The following is a 27,046-nucleotide window of genomic DNA, read 5'->3' on the forward strand; positions in this document are numbered from 1 at the left end:
GGGCAGAACAAAGCGGGGTGGGTCCTGCTTCCTGGAAGACGGTGAAGGGACTAGAAATACAGGGGCCCACGCAGGAGTGTGGCTCTGAAACGTCCTTGCCGGCCCCAACACAGGAAGTGGCCGCCTGGCCCCCTGAGGGGCTTTGGCACCCTGCAGGGAACGTCCCTTGACAACAGCGAAGAGGGACGACTGGGCCCGCTTTATGGGTGAAGCTGCTGGGGCTCGGTGAGGGGCCCTGTTGAACCTCCTGGAAGACCAGGGGCCTCGCTGGGAGCTGCAGGACACAGAGCCCCTGCCCCCCGTCTGCCGCCTGCCGGCTCTGCTCACTGGCTGCCCTCAGGGACAGGGGTCGCGGGAGCTGGGTGAGCTCCCAGTTGCTTGCAGCCTCACTCACCCCAGGCTGGCCCGCTGGATGACGGGGTCTTTTGGGTATGGCCTAGCCGCAACCAGAGCCCCTGGAGTCAGCACCTCAAGGGAGCTGTGTGCGGGTCACAGCAGCTGCATTTGGCTCTTAGCCTTGACATCAGGTTGGTTTCCTCCTTGAGGCTAAGGTGGAAGGGACTCAGCAGGGGTGAAAGCATGGCTGTAACCAAGGCTAATGACCAGCTGGACACCCTACACAGTCCACAGATGGCCTCAGACCTGTCTGGCTGGAGCCCAGGCCGAATCCATAATGTTCTCCTTAACATGGCAGGAGGCCACCTCATAACCCGCCCCTGGGTCTCACCTCCTTATCCATGCCCAGCCTGAGGTCGTCACCTCTCCTATCCTAGGAATCTTGCCTAACATCTTCAGCCTCAGCAGTCACCCTCCTCCCAGTCTACAAGGTCTCTGTGTCTTTTCTGAGAGTTCTCAGGGTAGTGACTCACACCATATGCCAACCACTGACCCTCTCAGCACTCCCCAGGCCCTGGGACTGGTGCCCGACTTCACACGACTACTCCAACACATTCCTTACACCAGCCCCGAGAGAGGGAAGGGGCCCCTTGACAGGCGCTGCTCCATCACCCCTCCTGGTTTACAGAGGCCTCCTATCTGCTCTCTCCATTGCATGCTCTGAGGAGGGCAGGGCAGCTAGCATGGTCCCCACTTTAGATCCGACGAGAGGAAGCAGAGAGAGGATGCGCAGCTAGTGCACGTCACACAGCCACCGAGGAGCAGAGCCGGGATGAGGCCGCACTGTTCCTTCCACGGTGTGTTTCACCCACCCCATGTTAGTGCAACACCCACCCAGGCCGCATGGGAGGTGTGATGGGACATAGAGGCAGAGAGGATGGAGCCGGATGGGGAGTTTGTGCTTGAGAGGGGCCTGGGCTCAGGTGTGAGAGTGGATGGGCTGGGGAGGTTGGGAGGGGTCTAAGCAGGGACCAGCGGCAGGCCTGTCCACATGCCCGATCCCCAGGAGAGGCAGGAAGGCCCAGCACCTCACAGGCCCCAAGCCAGTCCTGGCCACGGACAGCCCCCAAGGGAGGGCCCAGTCCACAGGTTACTCACCTTCTGTAGATGGCAGAGGGGGCAGGAGGCGGCCGAGGGAGAGAAAGAGGAAAGATGCAGGCGGTTATCAGTCCAGCTCTTCCAGCCCCCGCTCCAGGAGCAGTGGTCTGTCAAGGACGCCACCCCTCTCCCACTGGTCTGAGGTCTCAGCCAGGAAGGTATGGCATGGCTGGCTGCAGCGCCATCCCCAGGCGGCTGAAACCCTCACCCACTGCCTTCCTGCAGGTTGGGTGGCTGGCAAAGATGTGGGTTTGGGGGGCCTTGGAGCGGTGATGGGCTGTACCCGTTGAGGACTCTCAGCCGGGGATCCACTCACCACGGTGGAGTCCACCTTGGGGCCGCCGTCGTCTGCCACCACTGTCAAAGTGTAGAAGTCACCTTTCTCCCGATCCACCAGGCCCTTGACCGTGATCACACCCTGCAGAGAGGGCGCCAGATGGACAGTGACATCGTATTCCAAGCAGTCCTGTGCCATCCCTGGACGGTCGGCCCACTTTCCCACCTCCACAACACTCCCTCTGCTGGTATACTTCTCCGTGAAGCTCTGTCCACTGATATCCTACTTCTCTCTCAATCCCACTTGGATACCACCTCTTCCACGTGGCTTCCCGCTTCCCCAGCCAGGTACGGGCGTTCTCTTATTTGGGCCCCAAAGGTGCTCCATTACCCCTTTACTCATAATTCTTTTCATACCTTTCCTTGTGGTGCTCTGATCTGCATATTAGATTATTCCTGCTCCTGCTGCTCCTAGCCTGAGAGCTCTGTGAGGGCTGGGAAAGGTCTTGTTCATCTCTGAGCCCCCAGCATGCCCTGTGACAAGGCCCGGCACACTGCAGCAATTACTATCTTGCCTAATTTCAGAGAAGGGATTCTGACAGAAGACCCACTAAAGCAAAGTTGGAAGAGAAAGGTCTAGGCAGTAGATAAGACATAGCTGCGCTAGACACCTAGCTAAGACAAGCTATTGCAGCGATGCCCTAAATTTCTATCTGAGCTTCCTAACAGCCAAGGTAAAAAGGGAAATGTGATGACTTGCACAACTTGCATTGTCTAGTTAATAGGAAGACACTAGGTTGCCTATGTATAAACTTTTATCTTATCGCTACATGTTAAAGGGATGTTTATGACAAAGAAGAGAGTGCTGGTCATATAGAAGGAGCTCAATTAATGCCGGTTAGCTTTAAAGGAATTGCGCTCCCTGCCCTCAGAGGGAGCCCTGGCTGTGCTTGTCCCCAGCCTCCCTCACCGTGACAGCATCTATCTTGAAGAGGGCTTTGGCTTGGGCGCTGGTGTAGGCATCAAAGCGGTAGGTGATCTGGTTGAGGTTGTCAATGGAGTAGGCCTGGACACGCACAATCTCGGTGCCCAGTGCCAGATTCTCCAAGATGGCAGCCTCATAAGAGGCATTGGAGAACTGCACAGCCTCATCCAGCTCGTTGAGCAGAGTGACATAGACACTGCAGAAGCCCTGGTTGAAGGGGAGTGCCTGGTCAGTGGCGGACACGTTCATCAGGTAGCTGGTCTTGGTCTCGTAGTCCAGGTAATCCACAGTGATAACAAGCCCCGTGCTCTCGTCAATCTCAAACTTCCCCTCAGCGCCCGACAGGATGCGGTAGTTCACCAGGCCTCCGTTCCCTGCAGGAGGACGCGAGAGGCTGTGCAGTCCAGGCGGGGGTGGGCTGCCTTGTGGTTTTACGAACTGCCCCAGCACACCCACTGCTGTCCCAGGGGGACAGGGCGATGGGCCTTGGCCTGCCTGCCCAGTGTGCACCACCCCCTACCTCTGTGGGTAGCATTTTCCCAAGAGAAACACAGAGGATGCGGTCACGGTCAAGGATGGCAGGGCCCGGCATGTACTGTTGACTCCCCCGGGGTCTGGCCTTGAGATGAGAGGTATGCCAGTGGAGGACTCAACTCCTGCAGTCCTAAAATTCAGGTTCAAGTACCTCCGCTGGGTATTTGGACAAGGAAACGGTGGGGTAATTAGGGATCTCTTCTATAGTGGAGGCTTTGATTTAGAAAGTGTTAGATGGGGCAACGTCCTCAGAGGTGGCTAAGCCTTCATTTGGTCCCTCCAGCCAAAGGGTTCCAGCACCAGAGTCACCTTTCTTTGTTCTGCCCACTCCCTCCACCCCCAATCCCTGTGGCCTTGGAGTACATGCTTCATCCAAGAGCTAAAGTTGGGATTCCTTAGCTGAAGTCCACATACTTCAGAGAAGATGGTTATAAAATCACTCAGGAAGTCCCAGACTTCCTTGAAATTATTTGTAAAATTCTAGGTGCATTCTTTCTGGGAAGGGATCCATAGCTTTCACTAGTTTCTCAAACATATTCCTGACCCAGAAAAGGACTTGAACCATTATCCCCCAGCAATGTCCGTGTGACCTCCACTGTATAAACCTGCCCCTGAAGGGGGAGCAACCACCCAGGAGTTTTCAGGCCTATTTCTCCGCCTATTTTTCATCCCATGCTCCAGGAATGAGCTGGGGATGCTGACAGGGGCTGGGCTGGAAGCCACCAGAGCAGCTGACGTGAAAGAAGGGCAGGATCTGGGAAACTAGAAGGATAGGAAGGGGTCTCCTCTGGCTGTATCCCTGGCCTGGGGCAGAGGCCTAGATTACCAGGCCCTGCAAAGAGGGCCAGAGTGACCTGACTGCCTTTCTCCTTCACTTGGCACCGTTAACGATGGCCACCTCTAGGACTCCAGGGATGTCCACTGCCCTGTAGAACAGGACACTGGCGTCTGTTAAATGTGTGTGCACCAGGCTCTGGGCTGTGTTGGCTGGAGGAACAGGCCTCAGCCAGCTTTTGGACAAGAACTTCACCCCTCCCGGCCCTGCCCAGCCCCTAGCCAAAGGTTAGCCCGGAGCTGCCAGGTCCTGGGATGACGAACCTGGACTTCCCCAGCTTGTGACCTCTCCTCTCTCTGAAACCAGGATCACTTCCCAGACTCCTTTCCTCCTGGGACTGGGAATCTGGTGGGGATCCCATCAAAACTGTCCCAGGAGTCCCTGCCCACTTGGGAGCCACTGAATGGGGGTGCGCAAGGCAACCAGAGGATGCCACGCCCTGCGGGAGAGGGGGCCTGAGCTGGGGCGGGTCACTCTGGTGAAAGGACTCCCTGTCTTCCTCCCGCCGGCCTCACCCGTGTCTCGGTCTGTGGCTCGGACGACGATGACTGACGTGCCAATGCCTGCTGTCTCGCGAAGCCCCAGGCAGCTGTACTGCTGCTGCGTGAACACCGGGGCCTCGTCGTTGACATCCTCCACGTACACAATCACCTGTGGGAGCCGGCCAGGGTAGAAAGGTCAGGGTAGGGGTCGGGGGAGCCCAGGGCTGGGCCCACCGGAGCCTGCGTATGTGGTTACTGTGCTCCTAGGCCGGCTATGAGCTCTCTGCAGAGGGCCTGGTGTTGTCTAGCTGGTCACTGTGTCCCCACATCTCACACAATACCTGGCATGTGGCAGCTGTTTAAATATCATTTTGTCAGAGAACAAATCTTGTCTGGCTCTTGACTCCGCTATGAACCTGTGGCTAATCGGTGAAACTTGGGCTGTTCAGCTTCTCAGCTATGAGACAGTAACATCAGCTCAACAAGTCACACCCTGTGCCACTCCTAGGACGGTTATGAAGACAAAATGAGCCAGAACTTTGCAAAAGTGCTTGAAAAGTTTAAAGGGACCCCATTCAAATACCAAGATACCTCTGGGAGAAAAGACATGAAAACATTTTTAAGTACGGTCATAGCAGAGGCTGCTGGTGCTCAGACTCCTCCAGATTCTCACGCGCTCTCTCTGGTGCTCTTACCACCAGCGGGCAACACCGCAGCCCTTTGCAGGGGACTAACACCATCCCGCCAGCCCCACTCCTGCTGCTGGAGCCAGAAGACGCCCAGGGAGCTGGAGCCGCCTGGGAATTACGCCCACTCAGGCTGAGGCCGTCCTCAGCTGCTGACTGATGGGTAGTGGAGATGACTGCCTCCAGAGCTCCCTGGGGGACTGAGTCAGCTTCCTGTGTTCCACTTTGCTGGCTGCCTTTCCTTCCTGGTCCATGCCCCTTCCGGCTTTTCCCAGGCACACTTCCGATACTTCCTACTAATCATGTTGACACTAACCCTTGTCTCAGGATTGGCTTCTGCAGACCCAGCCCAAGACAGCGGTTATCTCTGAGTTGTGGAATTATGCAATTTTCATCACTGCTTATTTACATTTTCTAATTTCTCCCTATTGAACATGTATGTCTTACATAACAACAACAGCAAAAAACAAAAACAAAAAAACAATGTGAAAGATGGAGAGAGATGAGACGGCCAGAGGTCAGCACCTCACTCTTCTTTTTGTGCACCCCTCTCCTCTCAACACTCACAGGAGCATGTGAACATGCACAGGAGGTCTGGCCCAGACAGGGGTAAGACCAGGGCTGTGTCCAGAAGAACCAGCGTGGCGGGGAGGGGAGCTATAGTCAGAGGCTGGTGGTGCTCAAGGAACCACAGGGAGGCCCAGCGCTCCTGCCTCTTTTCTCAGATGAGGGAACAGAGGCCCAGAGATGGGGAAGGACTTGCCCGAGGCCTCAAGGTCACTGACAGCTGGGAAGAGAGTGATGGTCCTCCTGGTTCCCAGTCCAGCAGCCCTACCACTCTTTGCTCCATGCTGGGGATGAGCTGGCCCCAGAACAGGAGAGAGACCCTCCTTCCAGACTAACAGAGCCTGGGCCAGCAGGAGCTTGCCAACAGAGGAAGCAGGGAGCCGATGGGGCTGGGGCAATGATGCGCAGCGCAGAGTTCGCATGTGGTCCCCAGTGCCGATACGGAGCAAGGTCCCATCTGAGAACATGCATATTTGGCTTCTGATTGATCACTGCCACTCAGATCAGCCTCAGCTTCTCTTCCTGGGTTAGTGGGGAATTAGCTGGATGGAAATGAAGGGGCTTCTGTTGGTATAAGCAGAAATGGTGGCCTGAGTGGCAGAGAACTATGAAGTGAGTGGGGTGGCAGAGTAGTGGGGAAGAGATGTCTCTGGGGGTAAAATTTTCTCTACTTCCCTGCTCTTGGGGCCCCTGTAGTTCTGCTAGGTTATCAAATTTTCATGTCCAGACACCCAGAACCCAATATGCAAACTAGCATGCCTACTCCAGAGCACAGCTGCTCACAAGCCAGAACCGTCTAAGTCTGGCTTCACCAAGAACTTGGCTGGGGAGCTCCTGGGTGGGGTGGGATGGGTGGCTGTGAGGGGGAATTTGCATGGATGAATTTCAGGAACTCTCTTGCTATAAACAGAAACTACCCATCCATCTTTCGAAACTGTGAGCCTTCCCCTTCCCGAGTTGGCTTGGCCAAATGACCTTGACTCCAAGAGTTATGGGGAGAAAAAAATAGGGCTAGTCTGACAGTGCAATAACCAGAGGAGTGAGGTAGCATGGAGCCTGGGTGTGGCCCTGCACAAGACTGGCTGCATGCCACTCTCCTCTTGCTGGTTTCAGCCTTGTTTATAGCAGCAGAGACAGGAGGCAAAATGGTGTGTGGTTTGTGAACCTGAGACACAGATGTACAGGAAACAGGTCTGCCAAGTTCCTGCTGAGCAGGAGGGTGACTTAGCTGCTGGGCTCCCCGGAGAACTAGCCCCACTTTCTGTCTAGAGCTGTGCCCTCCAGAGGGGACGAGTCAGGAGACTGTGTGTGCACACACGCAGTATGCATGTAAGGCCCCAAGTCTCTATCGTTTCACTCCCTGGCCCCTCATAGGTGCTGTCCTGGTCTCCGACCTGAAGATTGTGGATGGCCCCTCAAGCCAACTCTGCTGCTGCTGGGGAAATGAGTCCAGGGCAAAGCTGGCGTCCCCATACTGTCTTCAGGAAGGTCCTGGCTTTTCTTGGCTCAGGGGTGTGGGAGCTGTGTATAATAAGGGCCATCAAGTTCTGACCCTGTGGGCAAGCAACCAAATCCCCACCTTAAAAATGACTCTTGGGCATAAGGCAGTGGTGGTTTCTGTGCTCTGGAACCTTCTGTGAGGCAGTGGAATACAGCAGTTAAGAGAATAGATCTGAGCTGACTGTCTGGGTGTGAAGCCTGGCTCTGTTTACCCTTACTGCCATGTGACCCTCAACACATTGGCCTAGCTCTCCTTGCCTCAATCTCCTCATCTATAAAACGGGTATAATAACAGTGCCTACATCAGAGGGTTGTTAAGGGGCTTAAATGAGCTCAAGCACAGGAGGTACTTAGAAAAGTGCCTGGCCCAGAGTGAGGGTGCTTAATGTTCCGCAGGGTTCATGGGGAGAGGCACAAACAGAGCGTGGCTAAGCAGGTGTGGCTCTGGGTGTCTCACCCTGCACCAATGGGTGTAGCTTGGCTTTGTTTTGTTTTACACTGTACCTGGGGTGCTGCATACTGTTTTGTTAGAAAGGTTTGCAGCTGCAATGCTGAGGCAGTGATAGGAGCAGACCCTGGAGAGAGGTGCCCACCTGCTCCTGGGAGGGAGGTGAGTGGGGGTGGGGCAGGAGGGCTGTGGTTACGCAGCTTGAGGTCCAGGTGCCAAGCCAAGCCATGCTGACATCGGTCACCCTGTGGCCTGAAGCTGGCCCTGCTGAGGGCATGCTCTGAAGTGGGTGGATTACTTATTCACGTGCTGATTCAGTATCTCGTAATCATGAAGGTGAGCATGGCTGTGTGGGGCTGATTCGGTGCACATTTAGGTAACTGTGACCCTCAGTCACCAGGACCCTGGAATCGTTCTAAACAGCCCCAAGCTATGAAACGCCGAGGGATCTAACCTCCTCGGTTACCTCCATCGGGGCAGACCTTCCTCAGAGCAGCAGCCACAAGCACCCAGGTTTCCCTCACCATCTCTTCCTGGGGCTGAGCTGCAGGGCAACAGCAGAAGATGGGCCAAGGCTGAGTCACCCACTGCCCAGCACCCTCCTTTGTGATGGGGACCCGAGGCAGGCTTCTGTTCATTGTTTCCAGCCTGAGGGAAACAGCGGGGTGGAGATGGGGCCGATAAGAGGAGCTGATTCTGTCCCACTCAGTTCTGGGTAAAAGTCCCTGCTTGCTCCCCACCCCAACTTTTCCCATCTTCCTCCCACTCTTCACCTCTAAGGTCTGACTCACTTTCCACCTGGTTAAGAGGAAGGGGCAGTGAGTTGCTGAGTGTGCAGTGGGGGAGGGTGGGGGTGACTGTGTAGGTCATCTCCTTTATCTCTGTCATCCCTCGTTACTGGGCAGGAGAGAACACCTGGCCCAGCCAATGGAATATCTGGGTGCATGTTCTGACCATTCAGGAAGATTAGGGTTGATCTGATTTTAGTTGCAGAGGGGAGAGGCCTGAGGGGAGTGAGGGGGGCAGAGAAGACGACGTCTGATGGGGCAGCTGGGTGTGCTGACTGGAATCTTTGGTAGACACTTTCAATGGAAAGAACACTGAACTTGGACTCAGAAGACATGGGCTCAAGTCCTGGTTTGATCACAAGTGGCTCCTCTGTGCCTCAGTTTCCTCATTTGTAAAATGAAGTTGGTAACATCTATAGCTCCAAGATCCCATGTGTGAGAGTCCCTTGGCCTGCACTAGAGAGCTGTGTGGATACAGGGGTTAGTGTAGTAAGGATACTTCATCCTTTAGGACAGGCATCAGCATCACTGACCCCTTTCCACATTTGGAAAAACTCAGGCTTGGAGCAAAATGACACATCCAAGATCCCAGGTGGGTCTGAGCCCAAGGCGCCCCTACTGAGCCCAGGTGTCATTCAGCACCCAGATGAGCGATGCCCCCCACCCCACCCTGGGCCCCAGCTGCTGGCCATCTCTGGTCCACCCGAGGCTCTGGCTCCGCCCTGGCAGCAGTGCGGAAGAGAACACAGGGCTTCATGACATGCTGCCCCATGTGCAAGCCCCCCGGCCCCAGAGCATCCTTGGCCTCACCCTGACGGAGCTCCGCATGGGGCCCAGGTCATGGTTGTAGGCCTCCACTATCAGAACGTGTGACGAGTTCCGCTCCCGGTCCAGCGGCCGGGGCCCTCGCATGAGGAGCCCATTGCTGACGTGGATCCGGAAGTTGTTGCCCTGATTACCTGTGTGGAGGGACAGAGGATATGCATGGGCTCTGCCCTGGAGTAGGATGTTTATGGGATCATGGTTATGGAGGGGAAGATGGGGAGCCCAGACCCCCAGAAGGCAGACTCTTCCCAGAGGTCTCAGGCACTTGGCCGAAGCCTGAAGTGGTAAAGAAGCCATGCCTCACACTGCCCTAGCCTAGCAGGATTTGAGGGAGGGGGTAGACACTCATTCTGTGCCCCGCTTATGGAAAGCCTAGAGGTCCCGAGACCTCCACACCTGGAGATGTCAGCAGATTCACTATTTCAGAGGGCACTGGGGCATTACAAAGAATGGAACACAAATCAAATTCTCTGTGAGAGGTTTAGTGAGGAAGCACCCACTCCCCCACCTTGTGGACTCTCATTTTCCTTTGGGATCTAGCCACCTCTACTCATAGGGGTGAGCTCACCCCTGATTCCAGAAGCGAGATCAGCACATTGCAGTCTCAGGTCATAGTCACTGGTTCAGGCATGGTCCCGGGATTCTAGCTGGCCTGGTGAGACTCAGCCTTGGGAGGGTGCTGGGGTGGGGGTGGGGGGCTGTCCCAGTGTCCAAGGCCACAGTGACTGGTTCAGGCAGGGACACGTGATACACACTGGGCCAGTGACACTCAGTGTCTTGGGAACTCACTGCTCTGGGCTGCTCTGGCCTTCGAGGTCCCCTCTGTCAGGGTGATAGCCCACTGTGGGACTTGAAGAACAGCATAGCAGTCAAATGCATCCTCACCGAAAACACGACCAACTTGGTGCGAATGACTTGAGAACATTCCTCCCTCTGACCCGTCTCCCAGACCCTTGGCAGCCTAGAGAAGCTCTGCTACCCTGGGGCAGGAACCACCTCCCCCTGCCATCCTAGGGCAGCCTACTCACCGTGAAGGATGCGGTACCACACACGCCCAAACTCGCCCTCATCTGCATCTGCGGCTTTTAGCTGAGGGAGAATGAGACACGTGGTTACTCCTCGAATTCCACCCATAGGCAGAGAAGGTGTTTGTGGAGTCCCTCCCCTTTCCTTACGCCACCCCAAGCCTGTCCTGCCCAAACCCAGCTTCCCATGAAGCTGAGGGTGTAGAAGAGGAGAGGGACATATTTTTCTCGTCCCCTATGAGGACACCTGTCTGTTGATGGCCCCGGGCTGCCCTGGCCGTGGCAGGAGACTGGCCAGCTCTTTCTCCTGACACTCCCCCAGGCTCCTGGCGAGCAAGGGCGAGAAGGAGCACCACGGCTCTCTGGATTCAGGCTTGGCTAGCTCAGGTTGGCCCTCCACGGTTCCCTCCTTCAACCTTCTGAGAGTCCAGGAGACTCACCTGGGGTAGGTGGGGTGCACAACTGCTCCTTGCCCACACTTTCTTGGTCTGAAGCTATTCTGGCTCCCAGCCTGGCACTGTATATACTACAACTCCCAAAAAGTATACTGTACACTGTAACAGCCACATTGTGGAAACCCAGAAACCCCATTTGCCAAAGGAATGGCTTCACGTCCATTCACACACATGATCATTCCAGTGTAGTTCCAGCCCACCCCGGCTTGCTAGGTTGCACCTCAGGCTTATGCCCTGTTTCCAGTGGTACTTGGGGGTGCTCTTCTCACTCTGAGAATGCCCACTACTTAGCCCTTCTGACAAAGCATGTGACCTTGAGGCTGCTGGCAGAACCACAGATGGCCCTGAGGTCTGTCCCATCAAACCAAGAGCTAAATACCTCCTCTACCCACTACCCACTAGAAAGAAGCAGAGAATACCCCTGCAAAGTGATGCAGAGAGAGGCCTGGGCTTTCGTGGCTGGGCAGGCTCCGAAAGGGCCACCTTACGTGGGACTTGCTGTGTAATGCCCGGGACCTTCACCCTTTCCCTGGATCTGCCCTCTTGTCTTCAGCAATCACGTCAACCCTGTGCTGTGTGTCTAATGGCTTTGAAGAGCATGTTGATGGTGCAGAGGAGGGAGTCTGTTGGTGTGAAAGGAACAGCAGGTTTGGGTCAGACCCAAGCACAAGCCCTGGCTTTGCCACTTACTGGCTATGTGGCCATGGATACAATAACCTCACTGAGCCTCAGTAGGTACAGTGATAATCAACCTTGTGAGGTTGATGGGCAAATTAGATATAATTGCTGCAAAGCATCTGGTCTGGTGCCAAGATAGATACCGAAGGCTGGATGTTATGAGACATGCCAGCTTTTCCTGAAAGGTCCTCTTGATTTACACTGGGGTTGGGATGGCTGTGTTGCCCCTTGCTGTGGAGTTCTTCCCTCCCCTGAGAAGACTTAAAAGCTAGAAGGTGGAGGGATGTAGCAGGGCACTTCGACAGCCTGGCTCTGAAAGGGATCAGGACAGGAAGAGGGCTGAGCTGTCCAGTGGACACCCTTGCGTGTTGCTGTCCATGGTGGGACTTCCTGGATGCCTCCCTTTCCTGGCAGCCTGTGCCACGTGGGGAGTTTTGCCTCCAGCCATTTAAGAAAAATGGAGGCCACAGGTGAGGTGTGCTGTCAGCGTGGGAAGAGAAAGTGAATGAGGTTCACCGAAGGGCAAGGTGTAAGCTACAGGCATCCAGCAGGCCCACTGAGCACTGGGGACATCTTTAAGCTGATGTGGCTCAGGGTGCCAGACGCCAGTGCCACGCCTGCCCAGCCTTTGCAGGAAAAGCACCAAGTCCCCACCACTAGTTAGGCGGGGGACCCTGGCCAGGCTGCACCTCTTCAGATCTCAGTTTCATTATCTGGAAGACAGGGCTGGATGAGACGACCCCTCAGTCACCTAACGGACGCTCATAATCCTACCCACTTGGGACTATGCAGAGGATGCTTCTCTGTTGTCAAGGGCTAAGGGCAGGAAGCGAAAGTGTTAGTCGCTGAGTCATGTTCGACTCTTTGTGACCCCATAGACTGCAGCCCACCAGGCTCCTCTGACCATGGGATTCCCAGGCAAGAATACTGGAGTGGGTAGCCATTCCCTTCTCCAGGGGATCTTCCTGACCCAGGGACCAAACTCAGGTCTCCTTCAGTGGCAGGCACATTCTTTACCATCTGAGCTACTTGTCAAAAAAACAGGCTCCCCAAAAAGCAGGTGGACCCCAGGCTCAGGTCTTGGGCAGAGCCACAACTCCCCCTATCTGGGAGCTTGGGGGTCCTTGATGGGAAAGCTGCTGAAGACTTAGGCTTCTAAGCAGGCTGGTTGCCAGGGAAGTGCTGGCTTCCAGGAGGAAAGGAGGCCGCGGCGGGGGAGTGGGGGGACGGGGTGGGGAGTGTGTGTATGCGCGTGCCTGCGTGTAGCCACCGCCTGGGGGTCTCCAAGGGCTCCCTCAAACTATAAGGAGTGCAGCCCTAGCAATCTCAGTCCTCTTTGTTCTGCCCTGTGATTTCTCTGACTTTTGAAAATGCCTCTCCTCCTCACTTCTACAGCCAGATACCCTCAAAAGGAAGGTGCTCTTCTGGGAAGCTAAGGGGAGGGGGGCCTGGGGGCTGCCAGGGCCCATCTCTCTGCCTGGTCCCCTCCCACTGCGTGGCTTGTAGCCCCCTCTCCCCGGTAACCTGGAGGCTGGCAGGCACTGAATAGCAACCCGCTGGCTGCCCCCGACCATACCATTCAAACGTCCAGCAGGGGAAGGTGAGAGCCTCGGGTACAGAATCAGAGAGACCCTCCCCCCTGCGTTCCCCCCAAGGGCCCCCGCCCCTCCAGAGGGCTCCAAGGAGACCAGCCAGTGAAGGCCGTGGGAAGGCTCAGAGCGCCCAACTCCTCCATGAGGCTCCCTCTTCCCAGCCCAGTTGCCATCCCGACCTTCCTGGCTTTCCCCTCCCCCCAGGGAGGGCCCAGACTCTTCCAGACAAAGCCAGGTCTAACTGGAGAGTGAGGGGCGAGGGCCACTCTGCCTGGCTGGCTGAGGGACACAGGCAGAGCCCAGGGCAGGTGGGGGTCACAGAGACGACCAGTGCTCCCAGGACCTCCCTCGAACAGCTGAGAAGACCTCTCGCCCAGCTGGAGACTGCCGAGGGCTGCCTCTGAGGTCAGTACTGGGGCCTGCAGGGAAGTGGGGCAGCACGCTGCCTGGGGTTCTGTGGGGAGGATGTGCGCATGTGCTCAGACATGGGGAATCCCTCTGCTTCCATAGCGAGTGGAACCTAGGCCCAGGTAGGAGCAGTGGTTAGTTTCAGGCCACCCAGAAAGATGTGCTGAGGTCAGTCCCCTCTGATCACAGCAGGCCCTGCTCTTGGAGCTCTTAATGAAGAAAGAAGGTTCTAGACTGAGCTTGTAGAGATATGTCCAAAGTGAGGCCTGCAGGCATGCCTGGGGCTCCAGTGGGCAGGGAGAGGCTTCAGCTGCTCTTGAGATCATTCCTAGCCTTGGTCTGACAGAGGCCTCCTTTCCCCAGAACCACTGGCCCTGGCTGGCTGCTCAGACAGGGCAGCCGGGGGCCCTGCAGTCAGTCTTGCCGCACCTCCCTGGAAGGATGGCCTGATATTTTCAACCACTTGGGAATCTCCTGCTCCCAAAGAAAATACTCCAATGCCAATTTAGCCTCACATGTTTTTTCAAAGCATTGCCCCAAGGACTGAAGCCTGGACCTGCTTTGCTAGCCTGATAGGGTCTCTGGGTCCATGTGGAGGTCTCGAAATAGCATTAGGACTAGCAGCATTGTGACTTCTCTCACTTCAGACTGCCCTTTTCTTACTCCCAGCCAAGTGCTTCCCTGGGGAGGATGGAGGGATGGGCAGTTCTCTCCCCAGGGGACATGGCAGTGGGCACACCCCATCCCTCTTCCCTTCCAGATTCAAGGAAGGGCCAACCCACATATGGCCTGGTCAGCGCACTCTCTAGGCCTGATGCTAAGAGGCGGAGGCCCCAGGCAGCTAGATGGGCATCAAAGTTTCCATCTGGGAGCTGGGAGGGGTCATTCTCTGGAAATGCTGGGAAGGAGTGGTGGTGGGGACTGGGTGGGGGTAGGGGGTGGGGTGCACTGGATGCCCTTAGTCCCTGGGCACAGGGGAGGCCGCAGGCAGAGGAGGCTGGGCACAGAGAGCCAAGAGTTAGGTCCTGCGGCTGTTGGTGAGTACCTGGGGTGGCGATGGCGGCTCGGGAGGGTGTGGGCCGGGGGGCCCCCTCTCCGTTTCCCACTTCCTGATGACTTGGTGGGCTTTGCAGCCCACAGGCAGAGTCTTGGTATAACTGAAAGCCCTCCCTCCTCCCTAGTGTTGGTGCTAGGACTTGACTAAGTTAGACTAGGATGTGACTTAGGAAAAGGAGAGAACTCTGTTATCCTCTAGGTCATGAAAGTCTCAAAGGTCAAAGAGAAACAAATGATTATTTCTTATTAAACCCCCTTCTGGATTTCCTGTCCTGTGTGTGTAGAAATCAAAGATCACAAATGTTGGCCTGCAAGCTCTATGTAGCCTCCTTATGTATTTTGTTTGGCCCATTTGTAGTATTTTAAATATTTGAAAATTCATTTGGATTAAAAAAAAAAATCAAGTTTGTTTGGCCTTTGCGGTGTCTTTTTTTGCCCCCCCCCACCCCGTCTCTCCAGAGGGGATTCAACCAGATTTGAATCAGTTGGCCACACTTCAACATCAGGAAAGTTTGCCTTAAAAAAGTCCAGATTTCTGGCTTCTCTTGGGAATCTGGAAGAGGGATCACAGTGGCCTGCCTTCTAGGATTCTGTCAGCTCGGCTGAGGCCCCTCTATCCTCACTCTTCAGGTAGACCTGCCCACCTGTCCTGCTGGTATCATGCTATCTACTAGCTGGTCTCTAACTACGTAAATTTGCAACCAAGAGCTCAGTTTGATTTGCCAGCTATAAGGAATCTGCCGCCAACCCCCACCCCTCCACCAGTGGGATGATCCTAAGTGGTAATGGATGACTATGTCTGGGGGTTTCCAGCCCCACCTTGTCAAGTGGGCTGCTCTCTGGGGGTTCTTTCCCACTTGTTCTCAGGAAGCCCTGGGAGAGGGCTGGGAGCCAGCAGGGTGGCAATGCCACCAGTCCAGGGGTCGGGGACCCTGGTTCTAGCTGTAGCTTGGCCATTGGCTCACAGTGTGGCCTTGGGCTTGGCTACCCCTTATTTGGGCCTCAGTTTCCTCACTTGTCTCTGGAGCAGGCTGGACTTCTTTGGGAAGCACCAACAGAAATTCTCTTGGGGGTCAGGTGGGTAACATAGGTGTGGGGGGGCCGGAGGGCAGGGAGTGCAGTGAGCTGGGGGCCAGCACCCCCTCTAAATCGGGCAGCTGCTGCTCAGCCCCAGCCCCTGGGGGCCAGCAGCAATGGGCCCCATGTTGCTATTGCTAAAATTCTGAAATTTTAAGAGAAGCCAGGTGTTCAGATATTTATGTGAAACCTCGTTTTTTGTTTTTTAAAAAACATTCACAATTAATTTAAGTTTATAAAAGCACTGTAAGAACTCGACCAGTTTGTAGCCTTGGTGGCAGATAACTGTTAGGATCCTTGCCCTCTGCAGCTATAACTGATGGTTTGTTCCTGGTCACAGAGCAAGTTAAGGACGGGATTGGTCTTAGATCCCAAGACTCTGTTGGAGTCATGAGAACTGGCATTACCCTTCCTGCCTCCTCTGTGACAGGTAGGCAGGGACTGTAGCAGATGGAGGATCTGAGTTCAGGCCCAGCTCCATCACTCTCGCACTGCACGACTTTAGACTTGTTACCTCTCCCAGGCTCACTGTTCTAACCTGGAAAATGACTGCAATCTCATCTGCAGCTAGTTTGGCAGTGCCCAGCAGCCATCAAAGCCCCCTTCCCCTCCTGTCCCATTCCTGTTGCAGGAGCCATGGACACAGAGGGCCCCAGCCCCCCCGCCTTCCTCACAGCTCCAGCCACTCCGGGGAGGCTCTCAGAGGCCGTTGACCCCATCCCCGTGCTCATTGCCCTGGCCTGCATCTTCCTTCTGCTGGCCACCTGTCTGCTGTTCATGACCCTCTGCAAGCCCCGGGCACTGGACCCGAGCCGCCGCCGGGCCCGCGAGTGCATGCCCCACCACCCGGGGAGCCCCAGCGAGCCCCAGCTCCGCCTCTGGAAGCGCCTGGGCTCGCTGCGCCGCTCCCTGCACAGCTTCCGCCGCGGCCGGCCTGCCCCCCGGCGCCCCCTGCCGGGCAGAGAGGACAACAACGACTGCGACTGCACGGAATCTACCAAGATGTGACAGGGGTGTTCTCCTATTCCATCCACAGACCCCCCTGCCTTGGGCAGAACCAGGCACCTTAGGCTGCAAGAGGTCAGTGGCTCAAACAACCTGGGCCACAAGCCCACTGCCAGCGGTACCCTGTGCACTCAGGCCCGGGGCCTTTCCCAGGGATCGTCCCCGGAAGAATGCCTTCCTTCCTGCTGCCACTAGCTGCTGCCGGTTGGAAGGCTCCTGGACCAGTGGCTGGGCACCTGCAACCATCTGGACCCTTGGCCCAAGGCTTTCAACGGTACAAACCTGGGGCCCGCAACGCCCCTCTCTGACCACCAGGCACCAGCCATCTCCAGGAAGCAGCCCCCCTTCTTCCCAAGAGAAGCCCTGCCCACCCTCCAGGTGCCAACGCCCGATTCAGATTCCAGCGCGAGTTGCTGAATGGCCAAAGGTTCCCTCCAGCCAAGTGAAATACTCAGCCATGCTGGGGGCAAGGGAGTGTCCTGCCCTCTGTGCCAACTCAGTGCCCGAGGCAAAGGGAATCCTCTCCCCCGACTTCCTGGACCCTGCCTGCATTTGCCTGTAATCCATGGGAGCAGCCAGCACCTCTGGTGGTGAATCAGATGCTGGGTGCCTGCTAGGAGGAGGGGCCTTCTGGGGGCTCTCAACACACCTAGCCAATCACAATCTTGGCTGTCACTTTGGCACACACCCCCCTCAATGCACCTGAGGCAGGATGGATGAGGAAGGGGCTGGGAATGACTTAAGAAGCTCCTTGCAGAGGCCAGGACTGGCGCTGTGTCAGAGCAGGAGGAGGCACTGTCCGCAACTGGAGGTGATATTATCCTGGCTCTGAGAGCATCGTAGAGGCTCCATGCTTCACCCAGGGAGGGAGGCAGGCTTCCTCCAGCTGGGAGGGTCCAGGCCTCTCCAGGACAGCTGTGGAACCTCAGGCCTCAACCACACAAGGTGTGCTATCTTATTTTTGGTGATTGCTTCAATGACTGGCTACTGTCAAAGCAATCCCACCCCAGGCTGGGCTTCTCAGAATCCCAAACCTTCAACCTCTCGTAAGGCTGGGGCTAACCACTTTGATTGGTCCCCAATTTGGGGGGCTGGGCATAGGGGTCTGAACTGCCCAGCTCCTGCCCCAGAGAGTCATCTGGCTAGGGTCACCTGTACCCCATTAGGGACTGAGCTACATAACCCTGCTACAATGCAGAGCAGCCAGGCATGTCTTCTCACAGAGTGAGCTCTGATTCTGCCACTCCCCATCTCCAGAACCTTTGCTGGATCAAGCCAGAGCTTCTTCGTCTGGTGCTTGGTGCCCATTGGGAGCTGACTGCAAACGATGTTTCTAGCCTCATCTTGACCCAAGACTCCAGGCAAACTGAAATATCTGTCCACCACGGGCTACAGCCCACTCGGCCCGCATGCCCTCCGTGAAGCCCTCTGTCTTCACCTGAAGCTTCCCCCTGCTGAAATCAAGGGAGGAAAGGGACCACTTCTTTGGGCAGTGTGGGTCATCCCCATCATGGCTGCTCCTTTCTGCAGGCCTGGGAGGCCCCCAGAGAGTGAGACCAAGTCCAGCCCCCCATCTGCCTCACCAGCAGCAGGCTCAGAGGCATGGGGCCTCTGTTTACTGAGTGAAGGGTGGCCCTGTTTAGTGCCGGGGACACCCCGTCTTCCCTTGGATGCCCCTGCAGAGAAGCTGTCTCTCCCAGCAGGCCCACTGCGTCTTCCTCTCAGGTCAGTCTGACGTCTGAGAGCAAGTCCACTTTGGCTAGAAACTTACTTCCAGGGCCTTGAGAAATCACCAGAGCCTGATTTTCTCCCTGAGAAATGGGGAGAGTCGGGGACTGCCTTATATTACTCAAAGGCTCTAGGATCTCACTCTGAGTAGGCTATATAAATAGAAACCAAGTCTTGGGGTTTAGAAGCGGGGCAGGCCTCCTCCCGCAGCGCAGTAACCTCTTCCTGTACAGGTTTCCCTCCCCGTCACGTCTACCTGAGACACCCCAGGCTGAATTCTGCCTGGAGTTGGTCACCATATCACCCCTGGGCCAGCATGCTCTGCCTGGCATGTGGTGTCACAGGGTGGGCAGTAAGGCTACCCTTGACCTGAAGGACAAAAAGCTGGAGGCGGGGAGGAGAGGGCTCTCAAAGGTCTGCTGTACCCCCATCTGTGTTCCCAGGTTGATCCTTGGAGACCTGTGTGAGCTGGGGTGGCAGGTGCTAAGTTTTAGGCTAGGGGAGAGTGGAGCCCCATGGCTTGGTGTGGTGGGTGTCTTTAAGTCCCTAGGAGCTGAGGCCCAAAGGGAGAAAACCTTTTTCTGGAACCAGCCCCCAGACCCTGCCAACCCATGGCTTCCTGGACTCTTGGCACCTCTGGGAGTCAGCACCCTGCTCCTGGCTCCCCTCCTGCCCCACACCTGGCCCAGATGCAGGGAGGTGGGCACACTGCCAACCTCCCACTCTTCGGCCCCTCCCAAGCCTGGGAGCCTGTCCCAGTGGGCAGGCCCAGATTTGCTCTGTTTGGCTCAGCCTCCAACTTGGAAACCCCACAGCTGGTGAGGAGGGTAATTCATGCCTGGCCTCCCTCCCCACCCAGCAACTAGGGCCTCCAGGGAAGGTTCGGGAGGGCACCCAGCCTCCTTTTTCAGGTCCCTGCCTTCCTCCCCTGAGGCCCAAAGCTGTGGCTCCTGCTCCCCAGGCAAAGGAGCCCTTTCTTTTTGTGCCTGTTTATTTCCCAAGAGGGGAGCTTCAGCCAAGAGCCCTGTGAAAGCAGCTCTGTTCTGGGCTGTGCTGGGCCCTGGCTCTCTCCTTTCTGGGAAATGTGACATCTCCAGCTCCCTCCTGCCCTGAAAGGGCCTTCTGGGTGCAGTGGGGGACGGGGAGAGGCCTGTGGGGACGGAGGGAGTGGGGAGAGGAGGGTCAAGGCCTTCTGTTTTGGGCCCATCCATCCTGGGTTACATAACCTGGGGGCTTACTCTCCCCAGGGGGGAGGAGGGAGCCTGGGTCCCTCTTTGGTTCCAGCACTGGCTACTTGCGAGCAGCAGCTGGACTGGCCCCTGTTTCCATCCTGCTGCAAAGCCACTGAGCGCATGCTCTGAACCGAATGTGGCCCTGCCCGGCACCCCACACCCGCTGTCACATGCCTGCACGATGCTGTGGCCCTCAGGGATGTCCTCGGAGACGCTGGCCTCGTAGCTGCTCTGCAGAAAGATGGGCCGGTTGTCATTCACATCCAGGACGGTGACAAACACAGTAGCTGTGCCTGTGCGCCGCTTGCCCACGGGGCCGTTGTCTGTGGGGGGCCGAGGAGCGTGGTGTTAGCAGCTGCCTGAGGGGCACGCTTCTGGGTGCCAGCCAGACTCTGTTCCCCCACCTCTGCGAGGGGGTGGCTCTTTTTCTCTAGGTTAGGAACAACACTAACAGTATCTAACATGTCCCAAGAACTCATTCAATCCTCACAACAAGCCTGTCAAGCGGGTGCATTATCAGAGGAGGTGACTGAGGCATGAAGTGGGTTGAATGGTGGCCCCTGAAAGATACACCGATTGAAACTTCCTGGGAACCTGTGCTTTCTCCCTTAGAGAAAGTAACTTTGAAGATGTAATTAAGGATCCTGAGAGGAGGTATCCTGGATTATCTGGGTGGGCTGTAAATCCCATGACAAGGGTCCTTACAAGAGAGGCATGGGGGTGGCAGAGCGCAGATTTGACACAGAGAGAAGAAGGCCATGTGAAGTTGGAGGTGGAGACCAGAGTCCGGCAGCCACAAGCCAAGGGACACTTGGAGCCACCAGAAACCGGAAGAGGTGGGGAAGGACCCTCCCCTAGAACCTTCAGAGGGAATGCAATCCTGCTGACACCCTAATTTTGAACTTCTGGCCCCCGGAGCCGTGAGAAAATAAATTTGTTCCTTAAGCCACCAACACTGTGATCATGTGCTTCAACAGCCCTAGGACTCAGCTACAGGGACTGCGATGACAAACCCCACTGCTGTTGGGGCCAGGAGAGTGAGGTCCATGGCACACACCCGGGCGTGTCTGCCTCCGGGGCAGCCATCCTCTGCTCCTGTCCACACTGGACAGGCGGAATGGGGCCCAGGGACACCAGATGTTCTGATTCCTCAAAAAAGGCAAACATCTGAGCTTTTGCCTAAAATCTCCTGATTTTTAAATGTCCAAAACTAACTATCATTTCTCATGAAATATGGGATGGGTCAAACACGCCTGCAGGATGGACTGGGCCTCTGCATTCAGTGATGTGGGCTCTGCCTGATTTCTAAGCCTTAAGTATCCAGGGATTCTGCCCCCTCAGTTCCTGGAAGGACCCTCCCAGGGCTGGGTCATCCTTCTTGTGCCCAATGCTGCGTGTCCAGGCAAGGGCGGTCACCCTAGGGAGGAGTACGGGCAGCTGGTATTGGCTGAGGACCAGGGGTGACTCTGTCCTTCTTCCCAAGCCAGCTGCCCACCTGCTGGGGTCATTGAGTTGTCCTGAGGTAGGTCACTTTGTCCTCCTGAGCTCCTCTCCAGGACCAACCTCTCACTGTCCGGGGGTATTGCTTACTTGCCCCGTCTGGGGACAGTGTGAGCTGGCAGGCTCCATAGAAGGCCCCAGCCTCTCCTCCTAGCCAATGCTTCATGCAAAGGCTGAACCAAGGGTGGGTGATGGGCCTCCAGAGGGTGGTGTGGCCACTCCAGGATGGGAGGAGAACAGGGCAGGGGGAAGACGCAGGGGGGAGATGCTGGGGAGCGACCGCAGGCTGGCTAGAGTGAGGCGCACAGATCTTACTGCCTCTCACCCTGAGATCACTGCAAACACTGAACAGGGCGTTCCTGTGAGGACCAGGGACATCTGGGGGACACAGGCCTCATCACACCCCTCTTGCCATCCGGTATCCTCAAGGGCTCCCCGCTGCCTGGAACCAAGACCAAACTTCCAGCTAAACATTTAGGCCTCCACAAGGGGCCCTACCTGATCACAGCCCCCCCCACCAAGGGACACCCAGACAGAGAGCTCTCTCCCATCTTCCAATTCAGGCCTGAAATGCCCTCCCTGCTTCTCCACATATGGAAACCCAATGTGGGCCCCAAGGTGGTGGGCAGCATGTCTCGTTTCTATCAGCACTATCCTGCTCTCTTAGGTAAGTCTGTGCCCCGAAGATCCCTCTGAGAAACTTCCCTTCCCGACTCTGAGGCCTGGGGTTCCAGGCGGGTCTGACAGCTCCCCCAGCGACAGGGACAGACCCAACTAACTAGCACATCACATCCCCTCTTGGCTGTAATGAGGGGTTCAGAGACAGGTGCTGGGACAGATGGAACTAATCAGAGCTCATCTGAGGGTTTCTGCTGGGGAAGCTGGGAAAGATGCAAATGCCAGTTCCCTGCTGCTCAGGGAACTCAGACTAAGGCTGGGACTGCAGCAAGAATCTGTCACCAAGTGAGCCAGAGGATGGAGCTCACACACAGGGGGCAGAGGCAGCCAATACAGAGAGACTGAGGCCTGGGGCATCATCTGAGCCCCAAAGCCAGTCAACAGTTAAAGCTCCATCTCCCTGTGGACCAGTGTGGTTTTGTGAGCCATCCTGCTGAAGCTAGTTTATTTAAAAAATTGCCACTAATAGTCCTAATTAATCCAAAGGCACTCGCAGAGGCAACGTCCTTCAAGCAGCCCATCTGGATCCCCACCTCTGCACGTTTCCACCACCCTTGGTGCTTGTACTCTTGGGCCATCCCTTCACCCTCTTCTGCTCTGTTCTAGTTTCGCAGTGATTTACGTGCTGGTCTCCTGTCTGGCCCCCATGTAGCCCCCGCCACACCACATTAGCATCTTGCACGTAGCACCACGCGCCGAGCCTCACGGCTGGCAAGGGGATGCTACTGTACTGAGGGTCTGGTTGCCCTTTTTCCATTGTCACCAGGGCACAGCCTTTGCCTCAAGGCCAGCTCCTGGGAGGGCACCCACGCAGACTCGGTGGGTGGGCTGGCGCTCACCGATGGCCTCCAGAACGAGCGTGTATGTGGCTGTGGTCTCCCGGTCCAGGTTTACCACTGTTCTCACTGTGGCATCGCGGTAGCCAACGCTGAACTTCCCATCCACGTTTCCACCTGCGGGCGAGAGAGAATGAAGCCCTGCTCAGGAACCAGGGAAAGGGTGGTGGCACCCAGGTCAGCTTCTGAGCCAGGATACCCAGGGCTGGTCCAGGGGTGAAAGGCTGTGTGGTCCACTCAGCACTACCAGGGAGGGGAGGTCCTAAGGGGCTCTGATGAGGGCGTGGGCTTGCCTATGTGGGCTTGGGTGAAGGGTCGAATGCCTGAAATCCTAAGAGTCTAACATTGGTAGAACACCTAATGGGTACCAGGCGCTGCATCTCATTTGTGCTGTCGCTACTTCACAGAGCAGGAAAATGGTCCTTTAGTGAGGTTATGGCGTATTGTCACCTATTTGGGGTGTAGGACTCTGACTGGAAAGTCTGGTTCCTGAACCCATGTCCTTCTTCCCTCTGCCACCTGCCTGTCCGGTAGAAGGGTCAGGGCTTTTATACGTGGTTGAGGACTTTGGGGTCAGCTGAGTGGTCTTGGGCTCTCTGAGTGGGGACTCCCGGAGGCTACACGGAGTAAAGAGTGACGGCAAGTGGACAGGAGACAAGTGGTACTGAGTCTTCCTGAGCTCTGGGCCAGGTGGGAAGGGGGATGGTCTCCCCTCCAAGGAGAGGAGAGGAGAGGACAAACGTGGAAAGGACTCCATCAGAACAGTGTGGAGACCCTTCCCTGCCAGCTGGGAGGCAGTGTGGCCCTCTGGGTAGCAGAGGGCGCCACTGAGCTGGGTTTGTGCTAGCTTGGCTTGGGATGCTGTGCAGCGCCTGGCAGAATGTGCAAAATTAAGATCTGAGAAACCTAGGGCTGGGGGCTCTCAGGTCAGCAGGGACTGGCCACTCTGAGGTGCCGGGAAGTCACCCCAGAGGCTGCCACCAGGCGCTGCCTTGCCCTCACATGGTTGGCCCCTGGAGAAAGCACTCTGTCCCCTGAGTCTCTAATACCTGCTTCCCAGTGTCTGAAGCACCGTCTACAAGGGGCCCAATCTGGCTTCAAGGGGCAGGGGAGGAACTAAGACACAAGTAATGCTGGAGGCTGAACCACAGCTGGTGCCACATGGGGGTCTTGATAACAGCCTTTTCCAGAGCAGTCTTGAGAACAACCTGCAAGGAGCTGGTCTAAAGGTGTGGGGCCTCTTTGAGGGAGGGGGAGGAGGGAAAGGATCTGGAAAGGAGAGGTGGAGGCCTGTGAGGTCACCTGGGCAGCAGCAAGCTGGGGGTGGGTTGTAGCCTGGGATTCCTTACTCAGGGGAGAGGCGTCAGGGAGGCTGGTGTGTGCACAGGTACGTGTGCATATGAGCATGTGTGAAATGTGGCTGCAGGCAGGCCAGGGGCAGGGCGAAGACTGAGCCAGTCAAATGGCTCAGGGGAGGGCTGAGGAATGTGAAAGGACTGCCCTGCTCTCTTCCAGGCAACCTGGCACCTCTCAGGTGTGCCATGGACTGAAGAACGCCGGTGGACTGTTCTAATCCAGGAATGGCGAATACACAGCATGTTTGCCACCACCTACCAAGACTACTGCCGTTGCAGACATCACTAATTGATCACAGCTCACTTTCTCCTGGGGAGCCAGGACGTGGCCTCATAACATTTCTCCACAGCTCTCTAAGTGGTAGCCACTTGACACTTTTAAGCTAAAATCATTTCACTCAGAGATATCTAAACTATTTGTCTATAAAGAGATGAAAATTCTCATCATGAGTGAAAGGCGCCCTGGGAAGGGCTAGGCCACATTCCTCTAGCCACTGCTTTGTTGGCTAGAGATGTGGGGTGGAGTTGGGGGCAGGGCTTCTCCCCAGGAGTCACTGGCTCCACCACCCTCTAGAATAAACGTCAGGAAGGACCCCCCCATCATCCAATAGGTACAGAAGGCACGCCCGGCCCCTGCCCCCCACCCCACCAAGAGAGCCAGACCAGAGGGACCCAGGTGCAAAGCCTTTGGGAAAAGTCAAGAGCAAATCTTTGAGGCCCCAGCAGGGGCAAAAGGCTGATGGCCAGGGCAGGTCCTATCCCTTCTTCCCCTCTCCCCAAGCCCACTCCAGGCTGGCCGCTCATCTGAGGGGCAAGGAGGCAGGGCCACACCTGTTATGAAGTAGCTGAGCTCAGCATTGAGGCCCACGTCGTTGTCAGTGCAGTTCAGCCAGACCACCCGGAACTCCCGTGGCACGTCCTCCGACACGGAGACATTGTACACGGCAGGGAAGAAGGTGGGCGTCTCGTCATTCACGTCCAGCACTGGGGGCAGAGTCGGCACTCAGGGCCAGGCCTGGCTTCCATCCTCAACTACCAGGTCCAAAGGCAGCAGTTCACGCCTCAGACCAACGGGAAACACATTTCCTAGGAGTCAACGCCTGCTGGTCGTGGGCCGAGGGCCCCCATGGCTGCTGGGGCCAGGACAGAGCTGAACAGAGATCCTGCCCCCTCCTGAGGCTCATGCCATCGAAACCCCAGAGTCTCTCTCCAATATGTGCCTAACAACAACGATGATGACTCTGATGACAGGCATCGCATTCCTCCGCTCTCCACAGGTGCCAGGCCCAGGCTAAGTGCTTCCTGTACAGGACCACAGGGGCCCCTCGTATCATCCTCACTAGCTACCCATCACTTGGCACACTGTACAGTTGAGGAAGCTCAGAGGAACTGAATGACCTGTCCAAAGTCACACAGTGAGAGAATGGTAGGTGGGGGTCTTGGGGAGGCCTGTCCCCAGTTTATCCCAGGGAAAGTAGCCGGCTTTGAGAACTAGCCCCCAAAGTCTAATTTCCCTTACAGACTTGTTTTGCAGCTCTGCACATCAGGCCCCCATTCCTTTGGCAGCTGACCTTCATAGTGAAATGAGCCCCACCCTGCTTCGGCTCCTCTCTGCAATAACACCGGGAGAAATGATCAGCTCATGGGATGACATGGTTTCTTCTGAGTCTTGGAAAACGAAAATCTGGGGTCTTCTTTGAGAGGGCTGGACATCTGCCCTGTCAATCACGGGCACAGACGTGGGTCATCGAACTGGTACGAGGAATCCCCAAGCCTTGGATCAACAAGAGCGTGGATGTTCAGCTCTCTCTAGCCTCCATCATGTTGGGTCATGATTAAGGAAGGTGAACGTTTGTGCCAGGCCAACTACTACCCACTCCCCATCCCACGGAGGCCAGCAGGAGCCAGGACGGGACCAGGCCTATCGGAGAGAACAGCTCATCTCCTGCCTGTTACATTCTGAACTATTTTCCCTGGGATTACTCCTGGCCCCCTGGCAAGAGTTCATGTCCATGTCCAAGTTTTGTCCTAGAAATTAAAGACACAGGCCAAGTAGGTGAGAAATAGTAACCCTCCTCAGCCTGGCCCTGCCTTGCTGGAGGGTGGAGACAGTGGGAGTTATCGAGAGGGCCCCAGGGGGTGAGAAATCTTAGGGAGTCTGGGAAACCCAGCTGCCCTCTTCCCAGATGATGCCTTTCCACAGCAATTTCAGGCGTTCCCTGAATACAGGAAGTCTTTCCAAACAGGAAGTCTGTCCTTCCAAAGACAGACAAAGAGCTCTGAACCTCCCTGCCTGCTCGTAACCCCGAGGGTGCCACCCCCTGCTCAAACCCTCTCTGATGCTGCTGGGATCAAATTGGGGGACCTGAGCAGTGTGTCCAGGTCACTGCTCCTGGGCTCTGGGACCCTGAAGTCAGTGACCAGGCAGAGAGAAGGCCCTACTGGCATGTTTCCAACTGGTGGAGACATGACAGGCTGTGTCGAACAGCTCCAGTTGAAAAGGATGGCCATTGGCAAGGCAGTCTGCGCTGCCTGGATAGTGGACAGCAGTGGTGGGCATGGGTTCCCAGCCAGCTTGGCCTTGCCCCGGGGCCCATGCCATGCACTCAGCACAGCAGGAGGCATGCCGCACCCTCACCTCGAATGGTGAGTGTGCTGGTGGAGCTCTTGGTGGGCGTGCCTGCATCGCTGGCCACCACGCGCAGCTGGTACTCGGCGATGCGCTCGCGGTCCAGCTCGGCGGTGGTGACCACCACACCGCTGCTGCTGTTGATGACGAAGTCCATGCGGGGCATGCCCACCTGCATGCGGTAGGACACCAGCCCATTCAGGCCCTCGTCGAGGTCGATGGCCGCCACCTGGGGGAGGGGGAGCTGGAGTGAGGTCTGCGGACACCGGTACTGATGCGCACCCCCCGAGAAGTGCCCCCTCCTTCCCGATGACACGGCCGCTGCCCCAGAGCCTTAGGCCAGGCCACTACCCACAATGTGGCCTCCCAGAT

The 27,046-nt window shown here is 56.4% G+C and overlaps 2 protein-coding genes across 2 annotated transcripts in view; one reads left to right on the forward strand and one right to left on the reverse strand.

Moving 5' to 3' along the window:
- The window catches only part of CDH23 (cadherin related 23), a 393,840-nt gene that overhangs the window by 83,407 nt on the left and 283,387 nt on the right, over positions 1 to 27,046 (reverse strand). The window contains exons 23-32 of the mRNA XM_040242525.1: positions 26,684 to 26,903; positions 24,877 to 25,029; positions 22,694 to 22,807; positions 19,851 to 19,999; positions 10,449 to 10,509; positions 9,406 to 9,554; positions 4,640 to 4,775; positions 2,741 to 3,129; positions 1,811 to 1,912; positions 1,495 to 1,497 (exon numbers count right to left, since the gene is read on the reverse strand). Of these exons, the coding sequence (XP_040098459.1) occupies positions 1,495 to 1,497; positions 1,811 to 1,912; positions 2,741 to 3,129; positions 4,640 to 4,775; positions 9,406 to 9,554; positions 10,449 to 10,509; positions 19,851 to 19,999; positions 22,694 to 22,807; positions 24,877 to 25,029; positions 26,684 to 26,903 (1,476 nt within the window). The remainder of the gene's footprint in view (positions 1 to 1,494; positions 1,498 to 1,810; positions 1,913 to 2,740; positions 3,130 to 4,639; positions 4,776 to 9,405; positions 9,555 to 10,448; positions 10,510 to 19,850; positions 20,000 to 22,693; positions 22,808 to 24,876; positions 25,030 to 26,683; positions 26,904 to 27,046) is intronic.
- On the forward strand, positions 14,635 to 19,897 carry CUNH10orf105 (chromosome unknown C10orf105 homolog). Its single transcript, XM_040242119.1, has 2 exons — positions 14,635 to 14,650; positions 16,343 to 19,897. Exons 1-2 carry the CDS (start codon positions 14,635 to 14,637, stop codon positions 16,717 to 16,719), a joined length of 393 nt encoding a protein of 130 aa, XP_040098053.1. The 3' UTR covers positions 16,720 to 19,897.

The sequence above is a fragment of the Oryx dammah genome, unplaced genomic scaffold, assembly GCF_014754425.2.
Source record: "Oryx dammah isolate SB20612 unplaced genomic scaffold, SCBI_Odam_1.1 HiC_scaffold_6, whole genome shotgun sequence".
Classification (NCBI taxonomy): domain Eukaryota; kingdom Metazoa; phylum Chordata; class Mammalia; order Artiodactyla; family Bovidae; genus Oryx; species Oryx dammah.